The sequence below is a fragment of the Podarcis muralis genome, chromosome Z (genome assembly GCF_964188315.1).
Source record: "Podarcis muralis chromosome Z, rPodMur119.hap1.1, whole genome shotgun sequence".
NCBI classification, from domain to species: Eukaryota; Metazoa; Chordata; class Lepidosauria; order Squamata; family Lacertidae; genus Podarcis; species Podarcis muralis.
In genome coordinates this window covers 15,294,762-15,322,425 of record NC_135673.1, presented here as the reverse complement: position 1 = coordinate 15,322,425, position 27,664 = coordinate 15,294,762, and the positions used below count along the sequence as shown (strand labels likewise).

At 45.0% G+C, this 27,664-nt stretch overlaps 2 protein-coding genes across 8 annotated transcripts in view; one reads left to right on the top strand and one right to left on the bottom strand.

The window, feature by feature from the left end:
- The window catches only part of SETX (senataxin), a 66,034-nt gene extending 52,354 nt beyond the window's left edge, over nucleotides 1-13,680 (bottom strand). The window contains exons 1-2 of one of the 2 annotated variants that reach the window (XM_028714964.2): nucleotides 13,503-13,680; nucleotides 8,577-8,754 (exon numbers count right to left, since the gene is read on the bottom strand). In XM_028714964.2, coding sequence (XP_028570797.2) covers nucleotides 8,577-8,753 — 177 coding nt within the window. In that variant the 5' untranslated portion in view covers nucleotide 8,754; nucleotides 13,503-13,680. The remainder of the gene's footprint in view (nucleotides 1-8,576; nucleotides 8,755-13,502) is intronic. The other variant, XM_028714963.2, reaches the window with a different exon arrangement.
- A 1,040-nt stretch (nucleotides 13,681-14,720) lies between these two features.
- LOC114588941 (uncharacterized) overlaps nucleotides 14,721-27,664 on the top strand; it is a 131,907-nt gene continuing 118,963 nt past the window's right edge. For 3 of the 6 annotated variants that reach the window (XR_013391451.1, XM_028714754.2, XM_028714755.2), the window contains exons 1-7: nucleotides 14,721-14,842; nucleotides 18,546-20,140; nucleotides 21,041-21,273; nucleotides 22,829-23,014; nucleotides 24,264-24,342; nucleotides 26,178-26,308; nucleotides 26,735-26,957. Coding sequence is in view for 5 of the 6 variants with exons in the window: in XM_028714754.2 (XP_028570587.2) it covers nucleotides 14,834-14,842; nucleotides 18,546-20,140; nucleotides 21,041-21,273; nucleotides 22,829-23,014; nucleotides 24,264-24,342; nucleotides 26,178-26,308; nucleotides 26,735-26,957 (2,456 nt within the window). In the remaining variant the exon portion in view is untranslated. Of the gene's footprint in view, nucleotides 14,843-15,471; nucleotides 15,512-18,545; nucleotides 20,141-20,285; nucleotides 20,438-21,040; nucleotides 21,274-22,828; nucleotides 23,015-24,263; nucleotides 24,343-26,177; nucleotides 26,309-26,734; nucleotides 26,958-27,664 lie in introns of those variants that run through there. The other 3 variants (XM_077922766.1, XM_077922767.1, XM_028714756.2) reach the window with 3 other exon arrangements.

Genomic DNA, 27,664 nt, shown 5'->3' with positions numbered 1-27,664 from the left:
AAAGATGCTAGCTGAAAATAGAATCTACAGATTATTATTTATTTTAAAACATTCCCACTCTTCATCCCAAAAGGGTCCCAGAGCACCAGACATGGATGCAATGAAACACTTACAAGATCTAAAAACAATTCCAAAGGAGAAACAGACTGGGAAAGATCTCTATTTAAAAGGCTTAAATGGGCAAGTAGTAGCAACCGGAAAGGATTTTATTTTTTTTAATGTATCACAAACAATGACTGCATTCCAGGATATGGAAATATAACTCATATCATTGTGAGTATAGCATAAATGAAATCAAAACTACATTATGTAAAATTACATATTCTTGAGACAATTCTGCCCCTTGTCTTTCCAAGTAATGGAGAAAAAGAAAAAAATTACAGTTACCTATTCATAACAGGAGTTCAAGAAATAGATTTGTACAATCTCAGGTGTAAATTAGCATAAATCAGTCCAGTGTAGGAAACCCAGGAAAAATTAATCGGGTGAAAAACAGTAACTAAAAGTTAAAGTATTTTTGTTTGAGCTTCACCAGAGAACAAAGGAAATAAAATGGAGAAGATGGCAATGGGCAAAGCTACTTGTCCTTGAGCTCTGTGGTCTGTTTTAATTTGTTTTTATTTTGAGCAGTTTTGAAGCCAGTTAGCCCAGCTGTTAATGCTAATAGCAACATACAGGCAAGGAACGTATCTGCACAGGCTGCAAAAAAGAAGAAGATAAAATTGCTATAAATTGTTGTGATTTGGAAGTTTAATTTGAAATTAAGCTGGAATTTAGTTTGTTGGTGTCTCTGGCAACTTCTTTCTGACATGGATGTTAGCTCATATAAATTCAAAAGGTCAAAAGTTAAGTGAGTTTCAATGCAGGAGCACAACCTATTTTTTATTCCCCAGCAACCCAAAAACACATTTGTTCTCTATAACCTCAAATTCCTGACTGTCTAAAGACTGTCTCAAGATTTCCTATGTATTTTGAGGAGAGTGGTGATGCTTAACAGGAGTCACCTCAGCCATGTATCTTCTTGACACTGGGCTATTATTCCATAGCTGGTTCCATAGGTAAAGGTAAAGGTACCCCTGCCCGTACGGGCCAGTCGCATCCGACTCTAGGGTTGTGTGCCCATCTCACTTAAGAGGCCGGGGGCCAGCGCTGTCCGGAGACACTTCTGGGTCACGTGGCCAGCGTGACGAAGCTGCTCTGGCGAGCCAGCACCAGCGCAGCACACAGAAACACCGTTTACCTTCCCGCTATAAAGCGGTACCTATTTATCTACTTGCACTTAGGTGTGCTTTCAAACTGCTAGGTGGGCAGGAGCTGGGACCGAAAGACAGGAGCTCACCCCGCCGCGGGGATTCGAACCGCCAACCATACGATCGGCAAGTCCTAGGCACTGAGGTTTTACCCACAGCGCCACCCGCGTCCCTAGCTGGTTCCATAGCTGGGCCAAAAGCCTAGCCCCCCTATCCTGTATTTTCCCACATCTGAAAACTGAGGCTGAAAGAAATCAGGAGGGACAGCCCTGTATGTAAACCAAGTTTCTAAACTCAGCTTTTGCCCATTCCTACCATGTGTCTACATGATTCCTTATAAACCTTTGCTTCCCTCACCCCCAAATACATGTGGATTGCACCCCAAAGAGGTCCAGACTGAGGGCCTGCAGATCAGGGCTAGAGCAGCTGCTTTGCATGCAGAAGGTTCCAGGTTCAACCCCCAGCGGCATCTCCAGGCAGGGCTGGGAGAAACTCCCTGTCTAAAACCCTGGAGAGCAGCTGCTGGTTGGTGTACACAATACTGAGCTACAGAGACCAGTGATCCAACTGGTAGCTGCAGGGGAGATTTTTTAATTAAGAAAATAGATTTAAAAGTTATGGGAGCACAGAAATGTTGCAAATGGAGGGTCAAAGCAGGATGGAGCTCAAGATTAGCAAATAGTGTTGTACATTGATTGTATTCAGGAGCCAGCCAAAACATATCCTTGGCCATTTTTAGTTTTCAGCAACACTTGAATTATCAATGACTGTTTATATTTCTCCACTGTGCTGTGCCAGTTTTCAGAAAAGATTATATGGCCCTGTTTCTGGAAGGTCAGGGCAAAAGATAACAGGTCATTTTATAAGTCGGGGCCACTGACAAGGCTAAGTAATGCTGAAAGGATGTGTAAGTTTTAAGTCACGTAGAAAAGGAAGCAATACAACAGAAATGCTAAATGCTGGCAGATACAAGAAATACAAAAACTGCATCAATAACCCTCAATGCCTTATGGCACCTAAAGACCAAGAAATTTGTTGTTTAAAAAAGGTAAAGGTACCCCTGCCCGTACGGGCCAGTCGTGTCTGACTCTGGGGTTGCGCGCTCATTTCGCTTAAGAGGCCAGGAGCCGGCGCCGTCCGAAGACACTTCTGGGTCACGTGGCCAGCGTGACGAAGCTGCAGCTGGCGAGCCAGCACCAGCGCAGCACACGGAAATGCCGTTTACCTTCCCACTATAAAGTGGTACCTATTTATCTACTTGCACTTAGGGGTGCTTTCAAACTGCTAGGTGGGCAGGAGCTGGGACCGAACGACGGGAGCTCATCCCGCCGCGGGGATTCGAACCGCCAACCTTACGATCAGCAAGTCCTAGGCACTGAGGTTTTACCCACAGCGCCACCCGCATCCCTTGAATTTGTTGTTTAGGCTGCAATAAATTAACATGGCAACCTCTCTGGAAATCGTCCATTACATGAGAAAGAAAAATCCAAGCACATAAAAACAAATCTACAGTGCAACCGCATTTGGGATACTGTGCACAGTTCTGGTTGTCTCAGCTCAAATTCTCATACTGCGGAGTTGGAAAATGCTCAGACAATGACAATTAAAGTGATCAAGGTGATGGAGCAATTCCCTTATGAAGAAAGGATGCAAAGTTTGGGACTTTTTAGTTTAGAGAAAAGATGGCAGAAGTATATAAAATTATGCATGGCATAAAAAAGAGGGGGGGGGATGCAAGAAGAGAGCTGAAGCCCCAGATAGGAAAAGAGGTGGTAAAAGAACACTTAGCTACTTTAAATGAATTCAGACTCCCAGGGCCCAATGAGCTGCACCCACGGTGGAGGAGGGCAAATATTGTCACCATCTTCAAAAAGGGGAAAAAATACTGACCAGTCAGTAACTACCAACCAGACAGCTTGACATTGATTCCAAGAAAGGCCTTTGAACAGATTATTAAACAGCCAGTCTGTGAACAGTTAAAAAAGAATGCTGTGATTACCAAGACCAGCATTAGTTTCTTAAGAACAAGTCATGCCAGACGAATCTCTCTTATTTTAATAGAGGTACAAGCTTGGAGGATTAATAGAATGCTCTTGATGTAGTGTATCTTGCTTTCTGTAAAGCTTTTGACAAAGTGTCACATAATATTCTTGGGGAGAAGCTAGTAAAATATGGGGTAGATGGGGTAACTGTTAGGTGGATTTGTAGCTGATTAATTGACCAAATCCAAAGAGTACGGTACTTACTCAAGGTTCCTTCTATTCCTGGAAAAAAATGTCTAGTGGGGTGCCGAAGAGTTCTCTCCTGGAACAGTTGCTCAATATATTTATAAATGGCTTGAATTGAGGGCATGCTTGTTCAATTTGCAGGCGACACCAAACTGGGAGGGGTAGCTAATGCCACAAAAGACAGTATCCTGCTGCCACCTTCTGGAATCATAGTCAAAACACCTCCTCAACGTAATTTAACAAAAGAGATGAGAAATAAGCTCACTGGAAATAGTAGTACACTGGTCAACCTCTTATATATGAAACAATACTTTTATGAATATGGAGGAAAGACTAGACTTTCAGCGAACAGATTTAAAAAGAAATAAATTCTGTCAGGAGCACACAGTATTAAAAAAGGCACTAAAACAATCTCTTTTAAAGGCATCTACCCCCTCCTCTTATTCTAAATTATATACCTCATAATCCCCCCTCAAAAGATATCCACAATTATTAGAAAACTTACCTATACCCTCACTAACTCATGAGAAAACCTTTTTTAGATAGCCCCATCTCCCTAGAAGAAATTGACAATGTTCTTAAAAAACTGAAACCACATAAAGCTCCAGGACCTGGTGGCTTCACTTCTAAGCCTTTGAGCTTTATAAACAATTCAAAGAAACATTATCATCATATATGGTCCTCTTATTTAATGACCTAATGAGAGGAGCACCTATCAACAAAATATGGTACCACACCAAGATTATAGCTATCCGAAAACCATTTAAAGACCACAAAAAAGTAGAATCTTTTTAGCCAATCTTTCTGATTATGAAATTTTTACATGAGTGCTAGTCAACAGGATTAAGACATTGTTACACAAACTAATAGCCCCAGACTAAGCCCGAGACCAAGCTGGTTTTGTCCTCCATTGAAACATCACCAGACCTATCAAAAAGCTGTCTACATAGTAGACAGACAATCTTCCCACTGGTAGTCATGGCCTCAGACATCCTCAAGGCCTTTGAATGTCTGAAATGTGACTACTTGCAGGCAGTCCTTTCTAAAATGCAATTTGGCCCCAAATTCATACAAATTTTGAAACAAATATACTCTGAAGCTTCTGCTACAGTAGAAATAAATAATATAAATTCATCCTTAGTGGGGATTCAAAGAACAATGCAAGGCTGTCCAATCTCTCCCTTTTTTGTTCGTCCTAGCTTTAGAACCATTAGCTATATACTTCAGAACAACACCAGGTGTCAAGGAAGTCCTAATTGGAAAACAAAACTATACGACTGGACTATTTGCTGATGATTTAATGATAATGACACCTGACCTTGAAGACAGGAGCAGCAATATTTTGAAAGCTTCACAGCTTTGCAACACAATCAGGTCTGCATGTTAAATTCTCAAAATCTGAAGATTTATGCTTCAGTGTACCACCCAACCAAAAAGCTTTCACAAAACTCACAGGCATTAGATAGACTCTCTCACACAAAGCTTAGCTATTTAGGAATAATTATAACAAGAAACCTTAACAGACTCTATTGACAAAATATCCTCCTGTGGATATCTGTGGACAATTCAGAATTTGACAAAAACACACACAATAGAATAAACCCCATTTTATCCTAGACAAATTAGAAATGGTAAAAATGGTGATTCTACCAAAACTGCCATTTCTATTCCAATCACTAAACCACTTGGATCTCACTCAAGAAAAGTGCAAAAAAACACACCAAACCAGAATAAATGCCAAACTCCCAGTAGAAGGAGGCAGGGGCATCCCAAACTTGATACTGTATTTTATTGCTAACCATGTAAAACATGCCATCCCTTTTATTTTAGATGATACCTCAAAACAATGGCATTAATTTGTAGGGCTGCCTTATGCCCAGGAAATCCTATACATGTCCTCTTTTGGGGGGCCTACATCCTCATCAAGGGAGATTTTTACAAGTTACAACAATTGTCCAGGTTTCGGGGGGTGGTTGGTTTTATTTTATTGTATTTACTTTTTTTCCACGGAGGCTTGGGTTTATGTTTGGGCTCTCGCGTGGTTGGTCTGGACTCTGGTTTGTGCTCAGTCTCTGGTGCAGATGGTCTGAGCTCAATTTCGGGCTCTAGCTGTGGCAGCCTGAGCTCTGGCTTGTGCTCTGGGGTCTGGCACAGACAACCTGGGCTGTTTCTGGTTCGGCTCTGGAGCGGGCAGCTTAGGCTCATGTTTGGGCTCTGGCCCAAAAGTTCATATTTGATCCACACAAACCATTCTTAATGCATGGAAAGAGAAGGCAGGACTCCTAACTCCAGCACTGTCCCCTCTGGCAGCCCTCGCCTCCCACCGACAATTTCACAACACTTCTTGACAATTTTATGTGGCCAGATAGAGAGCAGAAGGTCTATACCAGTTACGTGACTTTTGTAACAGAAATATAGTGGTACCTCTGGTTGCGAACGGGATCCGTTCTGGAGGCCCGTTCACAACATGAATAGAATGCAACCCGCACCGGCATGTCTGTGCACGTGAGGGTTGCGATTTGCCGCTTCTGCACATGTGTGTGACGTCATTTTGCGCGTCTGCGCATGCGCAAGTGGCAAAACCTGGAAGTAACCCTCTCCAGTACTTCTGGGTCACTGCAGGACGCAACCTGAAAAAATGTATCATGAAGCAAACGTAATATGAGGTATGACTGTATACCACTATCAGACCAAGAAATACGGACTAAATAAGTACACTTACAATTTAAATTTAAATGTAATCATCTTCACTTTGAACTCCCCCTCCCAAATTCGTCAATACAGTCATACCTTGGATTGAATGTGCTTCAGGTTGAGCGCTTTCGGGTTGCGCTCCGCGGCGACCCGGAAGTAACGAAGCGTGTTACTTTCAGGTTTCGCCGCTCGCGCATGCGCAGATGCTCAAAATGACATCACACGCATGCGCAAAAGCGGCAAAACGTGACCCGCACAGACGCGCTACCGCGTCTTACACTCTGTTCAGGATGCGAACAGGGCTCCAGAACGGATCCCATTCGCATCCCAAGGAACCACTGTACACCAAAACTTTTTATTGTTTCATTGATAATGTAAAAGTAGCATGATACTTACCGTATTTTTCGCTCCATAAGACACACTTTTTCCCTCCTAAAAAGTAAGGGGAAATGTGTGTGCGTCTTATGGAGTGAATGCAGGCAAGAGGCTCTGCTCAGCGCTCCCTTTAAAGAGCCGCACGGAGCGTGTGTACAGCTTTTGGGGGCTTTTCCCCGAGGAGGGAGAAGGGACTGACGGGCTGCCCTCTGTCCCTTCCCACACCTCCTGGAAAAGCCAGCAAGAGCCACTGCCAGGCTCTGCTCAACGCTCCCTTGTAAGGTCTCCCTTTCGTCCCTCCTCCCGCTTTGCTCGGAAGCCAGCAGAACAAGAGGCGCTGCGCAGCTATCGCTCTTGCTCTGCTGGCTTCAGCAAGAGCTGTGCAGCTTGCTCTGCTGGCTTCTCAGTGAAGAGGGAGGAGGGACGGAAGGGTTTAAAGCAAGAAAAGCGAGAGCCGCTTACATGCTCTGCGCAGAATATTTTTTTCCTTGCTTTTCTCCTCTAAAAACTAGGTGCGTCTTATAGTCAGGAGCGTCTTATGGAGCGAAAAATACGGTGATCTAAGCACAACCGCAAGGGCTCCTGATTGGATGTTTGGCAATACAATGTTAAATATTTTTTAACTCTACTCTGTACTGTTTCCCCTTTGCTTTTGTTTTAACCAATTCACGAACAGAGAAACTATACACTGACCACTAATGATGAATCATATGTTGTAGATATTACTGCACATAATGCTATTTTTGTGATAAACAAATGACATGTGATGACTTTGTCTATTTATATGCATCATGTATTATTCCTAGTAAAGCCTAGTAAAGTTATTCAAAAAAGAAGAGCAAAAAAGAGTGACATGTCAGAATGTAATGAGCAAAAACTCTTCCTAAGGGTTCAATATGTGGGATGTTAGCATCCAAAATGCATATGTAAAGGGTTAATTGCAAGAGCTGTAGAACTCTATGACAGTTAGTAGAACAGTCCTAACTGTTACAGCATCAGGTATGTTATGTTGTGCTACTGTCTGCCTTGATTAGTTAGTCTGTGGCAGTGTAACCTATGTAAGCTGTATTAGCAATTTAAGAAACATCCACCTGCATTGTATATTTTAATCTGCAATGGCAAGTACACTAAAGTAAAAAATTATTTGTTATTTAAACTTTAAAAGAAAGCGTCTTGCATAGTTTTTATAGGAGAGAAAAGAGAACTCATGAAAGGGTCAAAAGACCCTGGGCTGTCTTCCGTATGTACCATAAATGGGAACTAGAGTTTAATTACAACAGGATACAAAAGTATAAAACAGGACACAACAGAGGTAAGAAAAAATCTGGGTGGGGGGGTTACCCTCCCAAGTCTGCAGCTGGTAAAAACACTTGTATAGACTTTGTTAGATCATTCTCTGTGCAATTCAGATTTTGAGTTACACCAAAGAGACAAAACAAGCAGTGAACACCACTTGAAAGTCTAAACAGCAATGGTTAATCTGAAATTTGTTTTCAGAACTAGAGGAACAAAGGACTTTATTTTTAAGGACATAGAAACAGAGCAACAAGGCAAAGAAAAGGATTTGCAGACCACTTTTATTTTACACAAAGAAAGACTCAGTTCCAAAGTAAATCAACTGCAGATAATTTACTTTCATAGTTGCTGCAGCCACCTTGTGAATTCAACTTCAAAACCCCTACAGTGGATTGTATTCGATCTGAGCTGGTCCCCGTTAAATTAATGGGCATGAGTGACTAACTTAGAGCTGAAAGCAGTGTTCAGCATTTGGAAGATAGATAGAGATTTGTTTGGCAGCCCCAACATTTTGTTGTTGGCGCTTTAAAGTGCTGCTCATCACATAGGGCAGGGGGAAATGAGTCACCTGACAACATCACCGCCCATCTCTCCCACCAGGTGAATTGCGCTCCCCATCTCTAAACCAATAACTACTGGTCTTCTGCCTACCTAAATCTGCTTTGACTGTCTCTGTCATCTGTTAACCCCAACACAGCCAGGATATGGTGGCCTATAAATGAAAGCAAATTACCTCATGTAAGCATGGCAAATCATCCTTCACTTTATGATACTCATCCACACACTCCAAACAGTAACAGAGGTCTTCGTTGGCTGCAGCAAATCTTTCTGGAGGCAGTAAAGAATGGGCATAGTTCTTTAAGGTGGTGATAACCGAATCAATAGGGGTGCACCAACAGCACGTCTCCATTCTGCAGATAAACACAAAAATAAGAGAAATTATTGTTTTAATTATTTAAAAACATGAACACAGAAATGACCTGAGCCAAGTTCAGTAACACAGAAAGTTGCCTTATACCAAGCCTGGCATAAGAACATAAATGAGCTTGCCAAATCAGCCCAACAGGGGGCAATTCCAAGCCCTACTTGGAAATGCTGGGGACTGAACCTTGTACTGTCTGCATGCAAAGTGGGTGCAGCTCCATCACTGAGCTACAGCCCCTCCTGCGTTACCTCAGGGGGAAGCTCCGCTATACAGGTTCACATCTGTACATACAATAACTATCAATATTTTGTGACTGAATGACTTAATGTGTCAATGTAACTTTTACCAACACACACTCCCCACATACATCTATCTCCCAGCTTCCTGCCTGACAAGGCAGCACAACATAGGTTGTGTTAAAGCATAAATATTTGCCAAAAATAGATGGCTCCCTGCGTCAGAGTTGTGATTGGTTTTCAGAAACGGGGAAGAGATAAGCACTCTGGTGACCATCACAGTGGCCCTGAACTAAAGATGCTTAAGAATGGTACATCAGCTGCTTATTTTGCCAAACATTAATATGTCAATTGATTTGATGGTATTCATTCAGTCATGACCATTATGCGCACCCCCCCCCCAAAAAAAACCCCATCCAGGGCCAAAATGAGCAAGGAATCTGCCAACACTTGAAAAGAAATGCACAACTCTGTGCTGGCAACCTGTTGTGCTCCCAGGACAAACCAGGCAGTCTCACACCCTAGTTTGCACTCAGGAGGAATATTAACACTTTTATTAATATTTGCCAAGGCCTTTGCAATGCAATTTAAGGAAGTTTTACAATGAATATTAACTGCTATTATGTCCAGTAGTTTGGTTAATGTTTTAGCTCTAAAGCTTCCTTTTGGGGAGGAGAAGCAGCTTATAAATTTGGAGTGATAAATCAACTGCACAAGATCACAAGTGAAGGGGTGCCCAAACTTCAGCTTTAGTTATGGAACCTTAATACACAAACTGTTTACTGCTTCTTGGATAATCTTAAAGGTAAAGGTACCCCTGCCCGTACGGGCCAGTCGTGTCCGACTCTAGGGTTGCGCGCTCATCTCAAGAGGCCAGGAGCCGGCGCCATCCGAAGACACTTCCGGGTCACGTGGCCAGCGTGACGAAGCTGCAGCTGGCGAGCCAGCACCAGCGCAGCACACGGAAACGCCGTTTACCTTTCCGCTATAAAGCGGTACCTATTTATCTACTTGCACTTAGGGGTGCTTTTGAACTGCTAGGTGGGCAGGAGCTGGGACCGAACGACGGGAGTTCACCCCACCGCGGGGATTCGAACCACCGACCTTACGATTAGCAAGTCCTAAGCACTGAGGTTTTACCCACAGCGCCACCCGCGTCCCTTTGGATAATCTTGCTTTAAGGCAATTAAAATTTCCCCACAATAAAATATAAATGTCTACCCCAAATACACATTAAAGCAGATGAGCCAAATTTGTTACTTTGGTTTCTTCCCATTTGCTTTCACTCTGCTAAATTCATTTTTTTCTTTGCTTACTCACAGATTACTTCCTAATACTACTGTGCCTGACTCACTTCTTTCCTGTTCTTTGTAACCTGCTACCTCCCAATACATTTATTTTACAGGCATACCGCACAAATCAACAAGGTGGCAGTCACATCTGTAAAACAGCATAAAAGCAAGCACCTGTAGAGTGATATGCCGTAACAAAGGAACTGAGTGATAAAATTATGAATTTGGCTATGTTCAATGCAGGCATTTGAAACAAAGTGCTAATGGTGCATCCTAAATATTATCAGGGAATTCCACAGCCTAGGTGCAGGGACACTACAACTACACCTTTCATGCATTTCCATTATTTAAACAGCAGAATTCTTATCCCAAGCCATAACTCTGTATCTGCATCTCCTTTTGACTTCCTTACTCTTCCTTATGGGTAGGTATTTTTTAAGACTAAGTGTATGGGCATGATTCGTTCTTTTTAATCTATGGTCACCAGATTTTTTTCAGTGAATCCGGGGACACTTTTTTGAAGCTGAGTAGCAACAGGGAGTCAGTAGTGGGGATGGTGAGGCAAAAGACCCTGGGCCCAAGCACACATGCATATTGTCTAAAGGAGCAAAGCCTTTCTTTCGCACCCTGTGAAACATAAATGCACAGGTTGTTGTTTTTAAAAAACTGGGCAACGGCGCGCCACCCACCTGTGACACCTGAGCCTTCCTTAATCTCCTGCCCCTTTCCCCCTTTGTTTGGGGGAGGCTCGGGAGTCATGGGCAGGCGGCTGTTGCCCAGGAGGGGCACAAGGCACATGGTTTCCCTGCCAAGCAAGGTGCAAAGCCCTTCTTTCTCACCCTGTGAAACATAAATGCGCAGTTGTTTTTTTTAAAAAACTGGGCAACGGCCGACCACAACTCCCGACCCTCCCCCGATCAGTCAGAACAAAGGGGGCAGGGAATCTGTACCACCAGACGTCCCTGGTTCCACTTTGACAGTGGCGGCAGCAGCCTCAGCAGCCCAGAGCCAGCCTGGTAGCGCAGTTGGCTCTGGTTGGCTTCAGGAGCTGCTTGCTGCCCACTGCCATGGTGCCCACCATTTTTCCTCTCCGGAAGTCCCCATATGATGTGTTGCGCACAATACACATCATATGGGGACTTCCAGCGAGGAAAAATGGCAGGCATCACAGCAGCGGGCAACAAGCAGCTCCTGAAGCCAGCCAGAGCCAACGGTGCTACCAGGCTGGCTCCAGGCTGCTGAGGCTGCCGCCGCCACATTTTCCGGGGACAGATTTGCAAATCTGGGGACATTCCAGGGACAGAATTTGTCCGGGGACAGATTTGAAAATCCGGGGACTGTCCCCGGAAACAGGGGACATCTGGTAACCCTATTTTAATCATCATCCAATGTTTAGATTTTAGGCACTCTATAAATCGTTATAAAGTTATAATTGATAGATAAACTCAACTTTTGTAGAACACATCAGCATAGGAGCATAGAAACCTGCCACATACCATGACAAGACCATTGGTCCATCAGCAGCAACACACCAGGGTTTCAGACAGGGCACTTCCCCAGCTTTACCTGGGGATGCTGAGGATTGAACCTGGGACCTTCTGAATGCAAAGCAGTTGCTCTGCCACAGTGTTACTGTACTGGCAAACTGGCCAAGGTTTTCTTGATTCAAGTAGGCAATAAAGGACACCAAGCTTGTTTCTTAAATGGATTTTATTCAGAGAATGAGGAAGGTAAAGAGCAAAGGAAAGCAGATAAACTCTTTCAGTAGCCTGAGACTCCCCTCTGGATGGCAAAATGGTCAGATCCTGACAGCAGAGGTGCAGCACTTGGACACACTACAGCTGTATTTTTCTGTGGATTTTCTGCAAGGACAGAACTCTTGTCTCACCTCATCCTCATTCTTGGAACATATTAATTGCCTGTTCCCTGGGTTAATCCTCCCGTGGCCTTGACAATATTTCTGCTGTCTTACAAAGCAGGCAGTGATAATATCTACACTACCCATGTATATGGGGAGGCACCCACTGCCAGATGGTTCTGTTGAGAGATTCAGCATAGGCTTACCTAAGAAGTCAACAGCTCAACATTCTCAGGCAGTACCCAACAAAACAACAAGAACCCACCAACAACATACGAATCAATATGGCTAACAACCCAACAATCCCCCCCAGTGGCGTAGCGTGGGTTGTCAGCACCCGGGGCAAGGCAAGTAATTTGCGCCCCCTAACCCGTGGATTTGCCCTAACCCCAGATGTTGCGCCCGGTGCGGCCGCCCCCCCTGCACCCCCCACGCTACACCACTGATCCCCCCCATGCCCGCAGGCAAACAAATCTCACTGCAGCCGGCTAAAGACAACCAGCCATGCCTGCCCTCCACCTCTCTCAGTACCAAGGAAATTAAATGGATAGAAAGGGAAACGACCCAAGCGACGCTGACATAAAAACCACACACAAAGACCAAGCATTACCATACCCAACCCACCCCCTCTCCCCCCCTCTTCTTCCCCAACTTTATTCTGCTTACAACATTAATGTCTCACTTCAAATGTAAAAAAGCCTACAACCTGAAAAAGACAATGCATGTACTTTTGCAAACCAAAACAATATTTAACTTTTTTAAAATGTTATTTAAAAAACATTAGACTGTACTAAACTGTACCGTTGGCATAGAGTTGCTACAAATTGCCACAAAGAACAATGCTACAAATGTATAATGTGTATCTCTTCAGGGGCTAAAGTTACTTCACGTATAAGGAAAGAGGGGCTACATACAGCTACACAAGTACAGTAACTGCGGGAACCCACCGCGTCTTCTTCCAAAGTCCGGTAAGCAGCCCTCCACCTTGCCGTCTGCGCAGCAGCAGCGACCCCAAGAATTCCCGTCTTTTAGAGACTTCGCGGAAACGCGAGCAACCCCCCGGAACCGACCCTAAGTGTAACATGCGAATTACACGCACATTTCACGGGGACTCTCCCCTGACAGTGGGGGGTGGGGAAAAGGGATGCAGCAAAGGCACTTTCTAGCATGCAGAACTGGAGGGACAGAGAGATGCTGCGGGGGGTACCTGAAGCGGGGAATAGCCGTGCCAGCCCCGCAACCATAAGCAACTGTTGAGTTGCTGTATTACTCCTTGCCCTCCTCCCCAAACCTTCGCCGCAGCCCCTCATAAGCCTCCCACACACCGCCAGCCCCTCGCCTCACTCACCTCCTGCTCCGGACAGGTGCCCGTGAGGGAACGTGGCTGCCACAGCCGGCCCGTAGGCGCGGACAACCTTGCTGCCTCCGGCTCTCGCTCTCTCCGCTCGCTCAAGCTGTTCCGCCAGGCACTGACCCCGCCCACCACGCGACGGAAGCCTCTCGCTCCAGCGAAAGAGACCGAGCCGGCATCCGAGCCGTCTTTTTCTAGACTCTTGGCCCCGCCTCCCTGGCTCCGCCCACAGTAGTAGATAAGTAAATGAGAGGCAGGAGCACAAACGCGCGTGCTCAAAAAGCCTTCTCCCCGCTCTCCCGCCACCCTAGAGTTAGGAAAAACTCTAGAGCCGCCTCAGGCTCTGTTTGCCGCTCTTCTCCCCTCCCGCAACCCTAGAGTTAGGAAAAGCAGTAGAGTGGCCTCACACTCGGCTTGCCGCTCTTCTGCCTCATTACTCATTTTGCATAGACTTATAAAACAGTAGGCGGGTCATTCTCACTGCCGGAGACGATGCGTCCGATATAGATATACACATATATAGTTAGCACACACGCACAAAAACTCTTCGCTCGCCTCCGCACGCACGGCGCCTGCGCGCCCTGCGAAGGTTGCGCCAAATGAAAGGGAGGCGGGAACGCAGGACCTTAGGCCGGTGCTGATTGGACAGCAGAGTTTCTCGCGTCACCAGGAGAAAAGGAAAACAAAACTCCACGTGCTGCCTTGAACTCACAGCGAAATTCTAGTGGCGCCTGTATTTTTTAAATTGTTTCTGATCGCTCATTGATTTGGCTGCACTCTTCATTTTAAAAGGGCGCAGTTCGTTTGCATGTGCTTTATTGTGCTTATTTCTCTCTGCTGTGTAACGCTATTACAGAGACAGACGCAACAACAACCCTTAGGCTTCGAGAAAGAGAAGCTAACCGGCTCAAATACCACACGCAGTGATCACCGTAGCTTAGCAGATGCTTTAGCCTTGGCCTCTTACCTGGGTCGGCTTTCTAACATCACCCTTTATCTAAAGAGCTCTGGGTATGTCACACACATCGCTCTGCTTAAAATAGCCGCTCAGAACCCAATCCAACCCACCCATGTTTAGCACAAGCTCCTGGCCTCCCGAAAAGACGCGTCCCGCCTCTCCTCTCGGGAGATGTTTATTCCTCTCTCCAACCAACTCGCAGGGGCGGAGATGAAACGTATTTCGAAAGTTCGGCCGAGGCGCTCTAGCCTTTCCAAGTCAACACGCTCCTTCCGCTGAGGGGAGGAAACGGTGTAAAACAACCGGAAGTGGAGCCTGTGGCGCGTGTGCTGGACCGCTTTGCCTCGATCTGTTACCGAAGAAGAAGCAGATGCATCAGGTATATTTTCGTGTGTTTATCTCGCATTACAGTAGCCTGGCCAGTTCGTAAAGAGGAATTAGGGTTCTCGGGATGCTGTTTTCGAAGCAGGAAGGGATGCTCAATTGCTTTGGAGAGCCAGTGTGGTGCAGTGATTAAGAGCGGTAGACTCCCTAATCTGGGGAACCGGGTTCGCGTCTCCGCTCCTCCACATGCAGCTGCTGGGTGACCTTGGGCCAGTCACACTTCTCTGAAGTCTCTCAGCCCCACTCACCTCACAGAGTGTTTGTTGTGAAGGAGGAAGGGAAAGGAGAATGTTAGCCGCTTTGAGACTCCTTCGGGTAATGATGAAGCTGGGTATCAAATCCAAACTCCTCTTCTTCTTTACAATATTTAGTATTATAGGTGCCTAAAGCGCTTCCACGTGGGTTACTCCTTTGTTTACTGCATTTATTCATATCGCACGCTTGCTCTAACCAGTTTATCGCTGATTGTTGGTCACACTGGCCGGGGCCAATTTATTTGTTTTTATTTATTAAATTTTCATCTCATCCATCCCAAAGGAGCCCAAGGTGGGAAACCCATCCACAGTTTTAAAAAAGCAAACTCTTAAAACAGTTCTAAAATGGCATTTCATCCACCGTTTTCAGGACTGCCAGGATCAGTGTTTTTCAGCCACCAAATATCTGGGTAAGCTTGACAATTTCAAATTCTTCCTGAAAGTTAATAACGTTGGAGACAGACTAGCCTCACTAGAGAAGGCATATGACAAACCTGAAACCACCACTGATAAGGCCCTGTCATGAGTCAGGACCAACCAGACAACCCTCAATGGTGGCACCACCAGCAAGGCCTCATCTGTGTGTGAGATGCTTGGTATTAGTATTGTAGGGGGGGAAATGGAATTGGCTTTTGCTGCCCAATTCCCCAACAGACTCTGAGTCCCCTAAGTCCATGATCAGTGAGAGAAGAATGGATGGAGGCAAGATCCAGTGAAAGCAAGGCAGATCTTTAATTTTCTGTTGTGTGACAGAGTTCCCCCCTCCTTGCAAGGAGATGAGAGGCTCAGAGCAAAGGTTTGTAAGCCGCTTTAAAGACTTTCAACAATGCTCAACCCCTTAGCCAAAGACCACCCAGAAAAATATCACAGAAAGAGGCAGTCTGCCACAGACATTTGAGAGTGTGGCTTCTCTCCTATCTGCCAGGATACCTGATAATGTTTTACTGCAGGGGTCAGCAAACTTTTTCAGCAGGGGGCCGGTCCACTGTCCCTCAGACCTTGGGGGGGGGGCGGACTATATTTTGAAGAAGAAGAAAAAATGAACCAATTCCTATGACCCACAAATAACCCAGAGGTGCATTTTAAATAAAAGCACACATTCTACTCATGTAAAAATACGCTGATTCCCGGACCATCTGCAGGCCAGATTTAGAAGGTGATTGGGCTGGATCTCCCCCCCCCCCCAGGCCTTAGTTTGCCTTCCCATGTTTTACTGGTTGCATTACCTGGGCAGTCTGGCTATTCTTTTGAAGTAGATACTTTAGTTCTTGAATCCAGGTCACAGGTCCACCCTATTCATACACAAAGTATGCCCTTAAGACAGGATTTGGAAGTGAAAGAACTAATGTATCAAGAAAGGCTTCTCTTTAGGTCATTAGGAGAGCCATGATGGTTTTTTAGGATTGTTCTGTTTTCTCAGGGAATATTTCCTAAATTTTGATGATGGAAGGATTGGTTTTCTGTGGAGTGTATGTCTGCTGTTTGTGTGCATCATAAAATTTTATAACCATAGGTAGGATATACTACTTGCTGGTTACCAGGGAAGGAGGGAGTGCTGGTGACCTCAATTTCTGCTTGGTGGTTACAAGAACTCTTCTGATCCAGAAGAACTCTTCTTATGTTCTTATGATTAGGGCTGCAGGTCTGTAGTAGAGCATCTGCCTTGAATGCAGAAGGTCCCAGCTTTTTCAGATAGGGCTGGGAATGATTCATACTTGATACCTGAAGAGCCAATCAGTGTAGACAGTACTGAACTAGATGGACCAATGGTCTAACTTGGTATAAGGCAGCTTGTTATGAAAGTTTGGAGGGCACTGTGTTGACTTCATCTCCTGTAGTACAGAAGCTTTTGTGCACTGGTCCCATTTTGTCAGATGCCTAAAGTGTTTCCCTTAGGTGCATGCTGTAACAGCTGTTTTGGATGATCTCATCTTAGTATAGCAAACCAATATATGAACAAACCTTTTACAGTGGTACCTCAGGTTACATACGCTTCAGGTTACAGACGCTTCATGTTACAGACTCCGCTAACCCAGAAATAGTGCTTCAGGTTAAGAACTTTGCTTCAGGATGAGAGCCGAAATCGTGCTCCAGTGGCGGCGCGGCAGCAGGAGGCCCCATTAGCTAAAGTGGTTCTTCAGGTTAAGAACAGTTTCAGGTTAAGAACGGAGCTCCGGAACGAATTAAGTACTTAACCCGAGGTACCACTGTATATATTTACACTTATATCCCTGACAGGTTCTCAAAAGCATGAAAGCTTCTAAAAAACATTATTCACAGAACTGCAACCCAAGAAAATGTGTCATGCAACTGATGAAGTTACCATATTTTTTGCCCTATAGGACACACTTTTTCCCCTCCAAAAATGAAGGGGAAATGTGTGTCTGTCCTATGGGGCAAATGCAGGCTTTCGCTGAAGCCTGGAGAGCGAGATGGGTCAGTGCGCAAGGACCCCTCTCGCTCTCCAGGCTTCAGGAAGCTATCTGCAAGCCTTGGGAGCCCGCGGGAGTTCCCGCTGGGCTCCCAAGGCTTGCGGACAGCAGCCTGCAGCCCAAAACCTGGGGAGCACAGCGGAGCGCGCCCTGGGCTTCGGGCAGATATCCGCAAGCCTGGGAGACCGGTTCGACTTCCCGCCAGGCTCCCTAGGCTTGCAGATAGCAGCCTGTTCTGGGGGCTGGGGTCGGGGGAAGCTCGGGCTTCCCCCGCCCCAGCCCCGCCCCTGGGGGAAAAAATATTTCCCCCCCCCCTTTATTTCCCCCCCAAAAAACTAGGTGCACCCTATGGGCCGGTGCGCCTTATGGGGCAAAAAATACAGTAGTCTTTAAATTGCAAAACAAAAAACAACCAAAATACTCAAAATCCAGACAGCAGCCCTGCAACCAATGCAGAGATGTTGGGGGAAAATACAGGTTTTACTTTCAAACCTACCCAGTGAGTTTAAAGGCCTTCTTCGGGAACTAAACTGAAAAACAGCCTGCAGAGAGATCTGTGGGGTATATCTCCCAATACCAATATATTGCAGAGTAGTGTAACAGTTAAGAGTGCTGGACGTGGGCTAAATTCATATTGAATCATGAAGCTTACTGGGTGACCTTGGTCCAGTCAACCCATCTCTCAGACTAACCTATCTAGCAAGTTTGCTCTGAGGATAGAATGGGGAGGTGAGAACTACGTACACCACATTGAGTTCCTTGCATGAAAAGGCAAGATGTGAAAATAATAAGTAAATAACTGGAAACTAGCACTGAAGTGCCGCAGTAGTGGGCCTGACGGTGCCTAAATACTCTTAAGACTGTTTGAATTTTAAATGCTGTATCATGTTTTAGGTTGGGAGCTGCCCAGAGTGGCTGGGGAAACCCAGCCAGATGGGCGGGGTATAAATATTATTTATTTATTTATTTATTTATTTATTTATTTATTTATTTGCCACCTCTCCTTTTAAAGGAAATTATGCACAGAGCTGATGCATCATCAGCCTCAAATGGCTTTCATTTCCCAGAATTGAAGAAAAAGAAAAAGAAGAGGAAGGAGGGCCTTAATGGACAGGGGGATGACCAACCTGTGAAGGCTGCCCCTTGCTCACCTCCATCTTCCGGACATTCCTCAATTTTTCCTTGGCTTGTTGAGGATACAGAAGCTACTGGGGCCTGTAGAAAAAAAACAAAGAACATAAAAGCTGGGAAAGAGATTCCAGACTCTGAGTCGGATGCTACTTGGATCCCAACAGACAGTGAGCTGAATAGCAAGTCTGGAACAGAAACTCGCGTATGTAATAAGAAAAAGAGGAAGTATCAACATAGTGAACAAGAGGGTGGCAGAGACTTTTGCATTCCTGAGACTCCAGAAAAGGCCAGCAGCCTGCATCCTGTGGTACCCTTAATGCAGCGCTTAGATCTTTCCCTGCAGGAGAAAAAGCACACACCTCAGTTGGACAAAACTGCAGAATTTTGTAGTCCCATTGCACGGAAGAAGAAGAAAAAGCGTAAAAAAGCTGAAACTCCAGAAGAGGCCAGCAGCCAGCTTGAAGCCAGTGACTTGGAAAATGCAGGTTATGTCTCTGAATCCACACCTGTTCAGAAGAAGAAGAAGGCAAAAGTGCTCTTGTTAACAGAGCAGGCCGAGGCAAATGGAGCTTCTGACAGGCTCACAGATATTAGGGCTCACCCTCCGACTTTGCACAAGCACAATAGAACAGACTGCAGTGACACAGAGGACACACAAAAGGACCTCTTTGCACCTTCACCTCCTGCAGTACTCGTAACACAGCACTCAGACCTTTCCCAGAAGGAGAGAAAAGAGGCAACTGAGTCAGACAAAACTGTGGAGTTTTGTAGTCCCATCGCACGGAAGAAGAAGAAAAAGCGTAAAAAAGCTGAAACTCCAGAAGAGGCCAGCAGCCAGCTTGAAGCCAGTGACTTGGAAAATGCAGGTTATGTCTCTGAATCCACACCTGTTCAGAAGAAGAAGAAGAAGACAAAAGTGCTCTTGTTAACAGAGCAGGCCGAGGCAAATGGAGCTTCTGACAGGCTCGCAGATATTAGGGCTCACCCTCTGAATTTGCACAAGCACAATAGAACAGACTGCAGTGACACAGAGGACACACAAAAGGACCTCTTTGCACCTTCACTTCCTGCAGTACTCATAACACAGCACTCAGACCTTCCCCAGGAGGAGAGAAAAGAGGCAACTGAGTCAGACAAAACTATGGAGTTTTGTAGTCCCATTGCACGGAAGAAGAAAAAGCGTAAAAAAGCTGAAACTCCAGAAGAGGCCAGCAGCCAGCTTGATGCCAGTGACTTGGAAAATGCAGGATTGCACAAGCACAATACAACCAACTGCAGTGACACAGAGGACGTGAAGGAGGACTTCTTTACACCTTTGCCTCCTCCTGTACCCTTAACACAGCCCTCAGACCTTTCCCAAGAGGAGAACAATGAGGTGAATAAGTTGGACAGAACTGTGAACTTCAGCAGCCCTGCCACACAAAAGAAATCACATAAGCGTAAAAATGCTCCCAGCACGAATGCTTCTGATGGTGGGTAAGTACCTTACCCATGGATGGGCTTTCTTGGCAGTTGTGAGGAAAACATGAACTGCTTTAGTATTTAAATTGATGTTTATCAAAAGGGTGAAGGGCTTCATGCACAGGCTGAAAGCTAAAACAAGTTTGTTGGCAACAGATCTCTTGTGTGTCTCGACCCAGATCTGTCCCAGATGTGTAGAAGTGGGGGTCTGGGATTCAGAAGATGCACTAGAGAGAGGGTGGAGCTTAGGAGTGTTGAAGCCTTCCTTCCTTTGCCACTTCAGCTGAAAAAGGCACTCCAGGCAGCTTACAGGTATCAGAAATAGTTGCTTCCCACTGGCTTACAATCTAGAAACACAGCCAATCAGATTCAGGCAGGTATCCGTGTTGGTCTGATGCAGTGCACCTTAGAGACCAACTAAGTTTGTTCTGGGTATAAGCTTTTGTGTGCATGCACACCTTAATAATAATATTAATAATAATAATAATAATAATAATAATAATAATAATAATAATAATTGGCTGTATTAATTCCCCCCAAATTGTAAAACATTTCCATGGTTGGAGTGTCGGATTGTACTAAAAAGACTGTTTCAGCTGCCAGCCACCACTAGTATTCCTTATCCAAGCTTGTGTGCATAGTAAATTGTTTCAATATACACAACACATTCCAAGAATCTTACACACAAGCATTAGATATGCTATTCCAACACTGCATAAGCATCACTGGGCTCGTTGATCAGGTCACCTAGTAAGTAATCTTTCCAAGACTGGAGTCTTGGTGAAGTGTGGCTTTTGTCAATAGCATGTGTCTCACAAGCTAGTGCCGGGCTTTTCCCTGGCATCACAAAGCGATTTTCAGTGCCAACAAGTGCCAGTAATAGTATGCAGGCCTCACGTTTTGCTCTCCTAACAGGCCACAGAAATCTCCAACTCCTGTCCATTCAGACGCTGAGGAATCGTCTTCCAGCAAGTTTTCCCTTGTGGACAATGAGTTTGTAGAATTTACCCAGCTTTCAATGAAAGATCTGGACTCTGCCACCAAGGAGCTGGAAGAGTTCATTCCTCACATCAGGACCCTGAGTGATTCAGCGATCAGGCAGCTGGCTGGTCGGGACCTGGTCAGGTTTAGAAATTTTAAGAAAAAAGGTGTGTACAGTCCTGAGTGAGAACACCTTTCACTTGGGTAGGCTCTTCAGTAAATCAAAGGTCATGGCAATTTCTTTGCATAATCTCCAAAGTGTTATGTACAGGTGATTAATACTCAAATAATGAAAATGCGGAGAGGGAGGAAAGTGTACACTACCCTTTCATCCTGGGAGGAAAGGTGGAATACAAATGTTGTTATATGTATTTATTGAAAGAAAGGGTGTGTATTTGTGTATATATATGTATATTTATTCAGACCACATGTACCCCGTTCTTCAACCAAAAGAGGCTCTGAGTGGCTTACATACAATCCCTTAAAACAAAGCACTTGCTTCTTATGGGCCCACAATTTTAAAAAGGCAGCACATAAGGAAAGGAGGACATGGCAGGCAGAGGAAAACACAAACTCAGGCACCAAACAGGGCTTTAATAGCCAGCTGACACAGAAACAGTTTAGGGGTAGGAGGTTTCTGTTGCAGCTGGTATTCTGGCAGAACTGGTGGAGAGTCCTTCTTTCCCACCAAGATAACCTGATGGAATGGTAGGTTTTACACATACACACATGTGCTCTTTGCAAGGGGCATAACAGTGGTGAGTAACCGGTAGTTCTCTAGATGTTGCTTATTTTGTGGGGGAAAGGTTGGGACACCACGTTTCTTGACTCCCAATTCAGAAAATCAAAGAGTATGGTCTGCCCTCATATATGTCACTTGTGCATGTGTAGGTGTGTACATGCTCAGCAGGGGTGGGGAACTTGTGGCCCTCCAAATGTTGTTGGACTCTTAACTCCTGTCTGCCCCAGACAACATGGCTGCTAATGGTCAAGGATGGTGGGAGATAAAAGTCTAGCAACCATGTGGAGGGTCACAATGTTTCCCACCTCTGGCTTTGAGATGGCAAACATTTGGTGTTTGTCCTAATAACCAAGACCCAAACCCACATCTACAGCTAGCTTATCATTTTATGGTAGGTGTAGAGAAGCTATGGCCATCCAGAGGTTGCTGAGCTTCCAACTCCCATCATACCTTGCCATTGGCTAAGCGCGATGGGGCCGTTGGGAGCTGGAGTTCAGCAATACAGTGGTACCTTGGGTTACCTATGCTTCAGGTTAAAGATGCTTCAGGATACAGACTCCGCTAACCCAGAAATAGTACATTGGGTTAAGAGCTTTGCTTCAGAATGAGAACAAAAATCGTGTGGCAACGATACAGTAGCAGTGGGAGGCCCTATTAGCTAAAGTGGGGTTAAGAATAGTTTCAGGTTAAGAACAGACCTCCAGAACGAATTAAGTTCTTAACCCGAGGTACCACTGTATCTAGAGACCCAAAGGTTACTGCACCTGTTTTATGGGAGCACCAAGCACAATTTAGGAGTCCTGAAAAATGGCCAGTTTCACAAAAGCTGACAGTAGACAAGTTATCCATGAGGCTCATGTTGCAACACTGCAAGGTATACGTGGCCCTGAAAACTACTCAGCGTTATGAATGAGTGATTAACGATGAAGGGCAAGGTCTGAAATCTGAAACTTTCCTATTCTCCCTTGGAAATGATGTAGGCGTTGCTGTGCGGTTTGGCAAATTTTCCAAGAAAGAAAACAATCAGCTGCGGCACAATGTTGAGGCCTTCTTGAAAGACACTGGGATAGAGTCTGCAGAAAAACTCCTCTTTCCTCACAGGTTCCCCCAAGAAAGAGAATCCATCAACAAACTGAAAACTAAAAACTTGTTTGGTGCAAAGATTGGTGAGTATTTGACTGGGTGGCTTTTGTGGGTGACTTGATAGTGAGGGGTAGTCTTGCTAAAAGATTTGCCTCTCTAGTACATTTGTGAAGCTGTCCAAATTCCCTCCTTTGTCCAAATCAAACCATAATCTATTACATATTTGGGAAAGTTGTTTGTTTTACCATGTGTATGGACACATGTGTATGGACACTTGTTAAGATACCGTAGCCAAATTTAGCATGTTGGTTCCTGAGATCGCGGAGCAGGTATTTAGGTTTGTTTGGATACCATTGGACGCCATTTTGAATCAAGATGGCGAACTGAAATCTTACAAAACTGCCCTGGGTTTCTTCATTTCTTGGATTCCCAAGCAATTCTGGGCACAAGCTAGCTAGTTATATACAAGTTAGTCAGGGATGGAGAACCTTTGGTTCTGTAGATATTACTGCACAAAACCATCAAAGAGTAGTTTGACAGTGGAACAGACTCCCTTGGGAGATTGTGAACTCTGCTTTGCTGGAGGTTTTTAAACAGAGATTGGATGGCCATCTGTTAGGGATTCTTAGTTGAGATTCCTGCATTGCAGGGGGTTGGACTAGATGACCCTTGGGCTACTTTCCAATTCTATGAACTCCCATCACCATTGACCGTGATGATTGGGACTAATGGGTGTCCAGCAACATCAGGGAGGGAAGGGCGGGAATGAAACTGAGGTCCCTTTAAACAGCTGTTCTCACAATTACCAACTTGCATACTTCAGGAGTCAAAGGCTCTGATGGAGCTGGTCTTTTGGCCAAGCTGATGGCCTTCAGCTTCCTCTCTCTCCCACACTGAGGCAGCCTGATGGAATGGCTGCTCACAGATGACAGTTTAGGGAGATGATGCAAGATGGCGCTCATGTGGTCCAAGCAGGGCTGATGGAGTGAATTTTATTTTTAACCTCTCAGAAAGAGGGAAAACCCCTAAAGAAAAAGATCAACCACAGTCATTAAGAAATCAAAAAGTTCCATGTTTTTTCTAATGTGATGTACGGTTTTCCTTAGCTGGCCTCTGAGAACATGTTCCCAGAGAGAACAAGGTTCATAACGAATAAATGCTGGGCTTATTATATAAATTGAATAAAGGGTGGTAATATTTTGGTGTATAAAAACACAATCATAACATAACTGCTGCAAAATCAGCAACTCATAATCCAATTAGGTCCTTAATGTAGATTGTCTTTAATCACAAAATGTCGATTTTAATGCATCTTTATCAATTCTTCTGAAGCTCAGGGAATTCCAAGGCCTTGGAGGCTAGTATATTACCGAGCAAGAAAAATGTACGATCCCAAGAATTATAATGGAAGGTAAGAAAGGCAACTGGGCTTCTCTGGGGTTTTTTGCTGTTGTCATGGAGGCATCCCAGAATACTTGGCCACCGAGCCTAACAGGACAGGGTTCTGGAGTTCCTACTCGGAAAGTTTTCCTCTCTGCCTGAACTCCAAAAGACTCACATTTTAGCTCCAGATTTCTGATTTCACTAAAGCTTTAACTTTTGTCCTTTGTCACTTCCCGTTCAATGCATACTTGTGGGGGTGGGGGTTACTGGCTCCTGATCTCAAGGAAGCAAGTCATGGAAGCAATAGAGACAGCCACTGTCTGATGTGTAGCATGAGGGAGTTCCAAATGTAGCATGCCACTACACAAAAGGGACGATTCCTGCATCATAGCAAATGGACCTCCCAGTAATATGGTATCTGCTGAAGGCCAGCGCCTACAGAGTGAAGTCAGAGCATAAGAGCCTGCTGGATCAGGCCAATGGCCCACCTAGTCCAGCATCATCTTCTCACAGTGGCCATCCACATGTCTGTGGGAAAGCAGCAAGCAGGACCCTGAGCACAAGAGCCCTCTCCCCTCTTGTGGTTTCCAGCAACTGGTCTTTAGGATCATTGCTGCTGCTGGCCATGGAAGCAGAGCATAGTCATCATTGCTAGTAGACACTGATAGCCCTCTCCCCATGAATTTTATCTAATCTTCTTTTAAAACAATCTAGATTGGTGGCCATCACTTCCTTCTGTGGGAGCATCCTCCATATTTTAACTCTGGTGCATAAAGAAGTCCCTTTTTTATTTTTCCTTTATCTTCCAAAATTCAGCTTAATTGGATGTCCATGAGTTCAAATGTTATGAGAGAGGGAGAAAACTTCTTTCCCTCCACTTTCTCCAAGCCATGCATAAGCTTAGAAACTTCTATCATGTCACCAAGTAATTGCCTTCTCTCTATGTGGAAAAGTCCACAATGCTTCAACCTTTCTTCATAAAGCAGTCACTCCATCTCCTTGATTATTTTGGTTGCCCATTTCTAAAGCTTTTCCAAATCTGCAATATCCTTTCTGAGGTGACGCAACCAGAACTGTACAGTCTTCCAAATGCGGTCGCACCATAGATCCATATGAGGGCATTATAATATTGATTCCATTGGTGCTTCGTTGGGTATGTACTGGGTGAGAATGTAAAATGTATTTTGCATTGAGCAATTTCTTTCCAAAATGTTCATTTACCAAAGGTTGCTCTTGGATCCAGTCATAAGCATTATTATTATTATTATGTTTATCTTTATTATGTTTATTACATTTATAACCTTCCTTCAAGGAGCTCCTCCTCCTCATCTTATCCTCACAGCAACCCTGTGAGGTAGGTTGGTTTGAGTGACTGCAGCTGGCTCATGAACATAATGGCTGAATGGGAATTTGAACCCTAGTCTACTATGTCTTGGTCATAGGAATGGTGCATCCAGAATACTATGCAAAGAGTTAATGCTGTAGCATAGAATCTGTAGCAAGTATATTGTGTTGTGCTGCTGTCTGCCTCATAGTCAGTCTGTAAATATTAGTCAGTCTCAGAGACAAGTTCATGTAAATATGTTTCAGTAGTATAAGTACCGTATTACCTGCCTTTCTTGTTCATTCAATCTGACAAGAGCAAGCACACCTAGTAAAAGCCATATGTTATTTTTAAACTTTAAAAGCAAGTGTTGCATAGTTGTTGTTTTTCTGGGAGAAAAAGAGAACTATTAAAAAGGGCCTAACAACTTGGGGCAACCTCCGCACAACTCTGTAAAGTATAATTACCACAAGTCTGACACACTAACCCACTACCAGTGTAACTAGCTCATTGAGAACAGCAACCCCTTTTCTCCCTAGGTATTCCGAGTTGGAGAAGAAGAAGCTCAAGAAGTATCAAGCGATGTATGGCAACAACTGGAAAAAGATCTCAGACCTGATGTCTCGCAGCAGCCATTCAGTTGAAACAAAATTTTCTGAGATCAAGTGTGGTATATTAACACTCCTGCTCTTCCTTCCACCCCACCCCAACCTTGGCCTAATCCTTCCTCAAACCAGGGCTCAGGGCTTTAAAAATAATTATTTTAAAAAATCACCAAAAAGCAGAATTATGGAAATTGGGCATGCTGGTGTATCTTTTTTGGATCATTTATTCTAAGGTACTTTCTTACCTCTGTCATTCAAGTTTGGCAACTTGAGGGTGAGGGAGCCAAGGGGACAGAGGCCCAAAAACGTTTGGGAACTACTGAACTAGGTTGAATGGAGGACTGTTGCTATCTGTTTAAACCAGCAATCCAGTTTGCTATTCTTGTTACTGATGCTAGCCAGCCAAGACCTTCCCCCTGCATAAGCCCTTGCAAGATGTCTAGAGCTGATAATGAATTAAATCAGAGTTTCCCCCTTTTAAATGAATTCAGTGTATAACTCCGGTCCTTGGGGTTCTGAAGAGACAAGGAAGCTAGTTCAAGCCATCAAGGAGACACTGCTGTCCAAAATGAGAGACTCAGACCCTGCTTCAGAGAAAGAGGATGAGGATGGAGCACTCATGGTCACGTATGAGAATCTCTGCAAGGGCATCTCATGGTCCAAAGTGGAAGCCAAAGTGGACACCAGGCACTGGAGGCAGTGTAAACAGAAGTGGTAAGAGTGGCCAGGGAACCTTTGTCTCCCTCTAGACATTGAGCACAACTCTCATCAGCCACTGGCAACATGCATGCGAAAAGGTCCCAGGTTCAATCCTTGACACCTCTAGTTAGGTCTGCAGAATGATCCTTTCAAGAAACCCCTGCCAGCTGTCCTCAGGCAAATTGTTCCTCCCTTTTCCTCCTGACCTGGCCACAGTGATCCATGCAACAGTCACCTCCAGGCTTGACTACTGTAATTCGCTCTACGCGGGGCTGCCCTTGAAACTGTCCCAGAAACTCCAGCGAGTGCAGAATGCTGCAGTGAGGCTCCTCACAGGGTCTCTGCCAGGGGAGCATATTCACCCAGTGCTTTTTCAGCTGCACTGGCTCCCGGTGGAGTACAGGGTCAGATTTAAGGTGCTGCTTTTGACATTTAAAGCCCTTCACGGCCTAGGACCCTTGTACCTACGGGACCGCCTCTCCCGGTATGTCCCACGGAGAGCCTCAAGGTCCATAAATAGCAACACTCTAGTGGTCCTGGGCCCCAAGGAAGTTAGATTAGCTTCAACCAGAGCCAGGGCCTTTTCAACACTGGCTCCGGCCAACACTGGCTCCGGCCTGGTGGAACACTCTGCCTCATGAGACCAGGGCCCCGGAGGACCTGATTTCTTTCCGCAGGGCCTGTAAGACAGAGTTGTTCCACCTGGCATTTGGCTTGGAGCC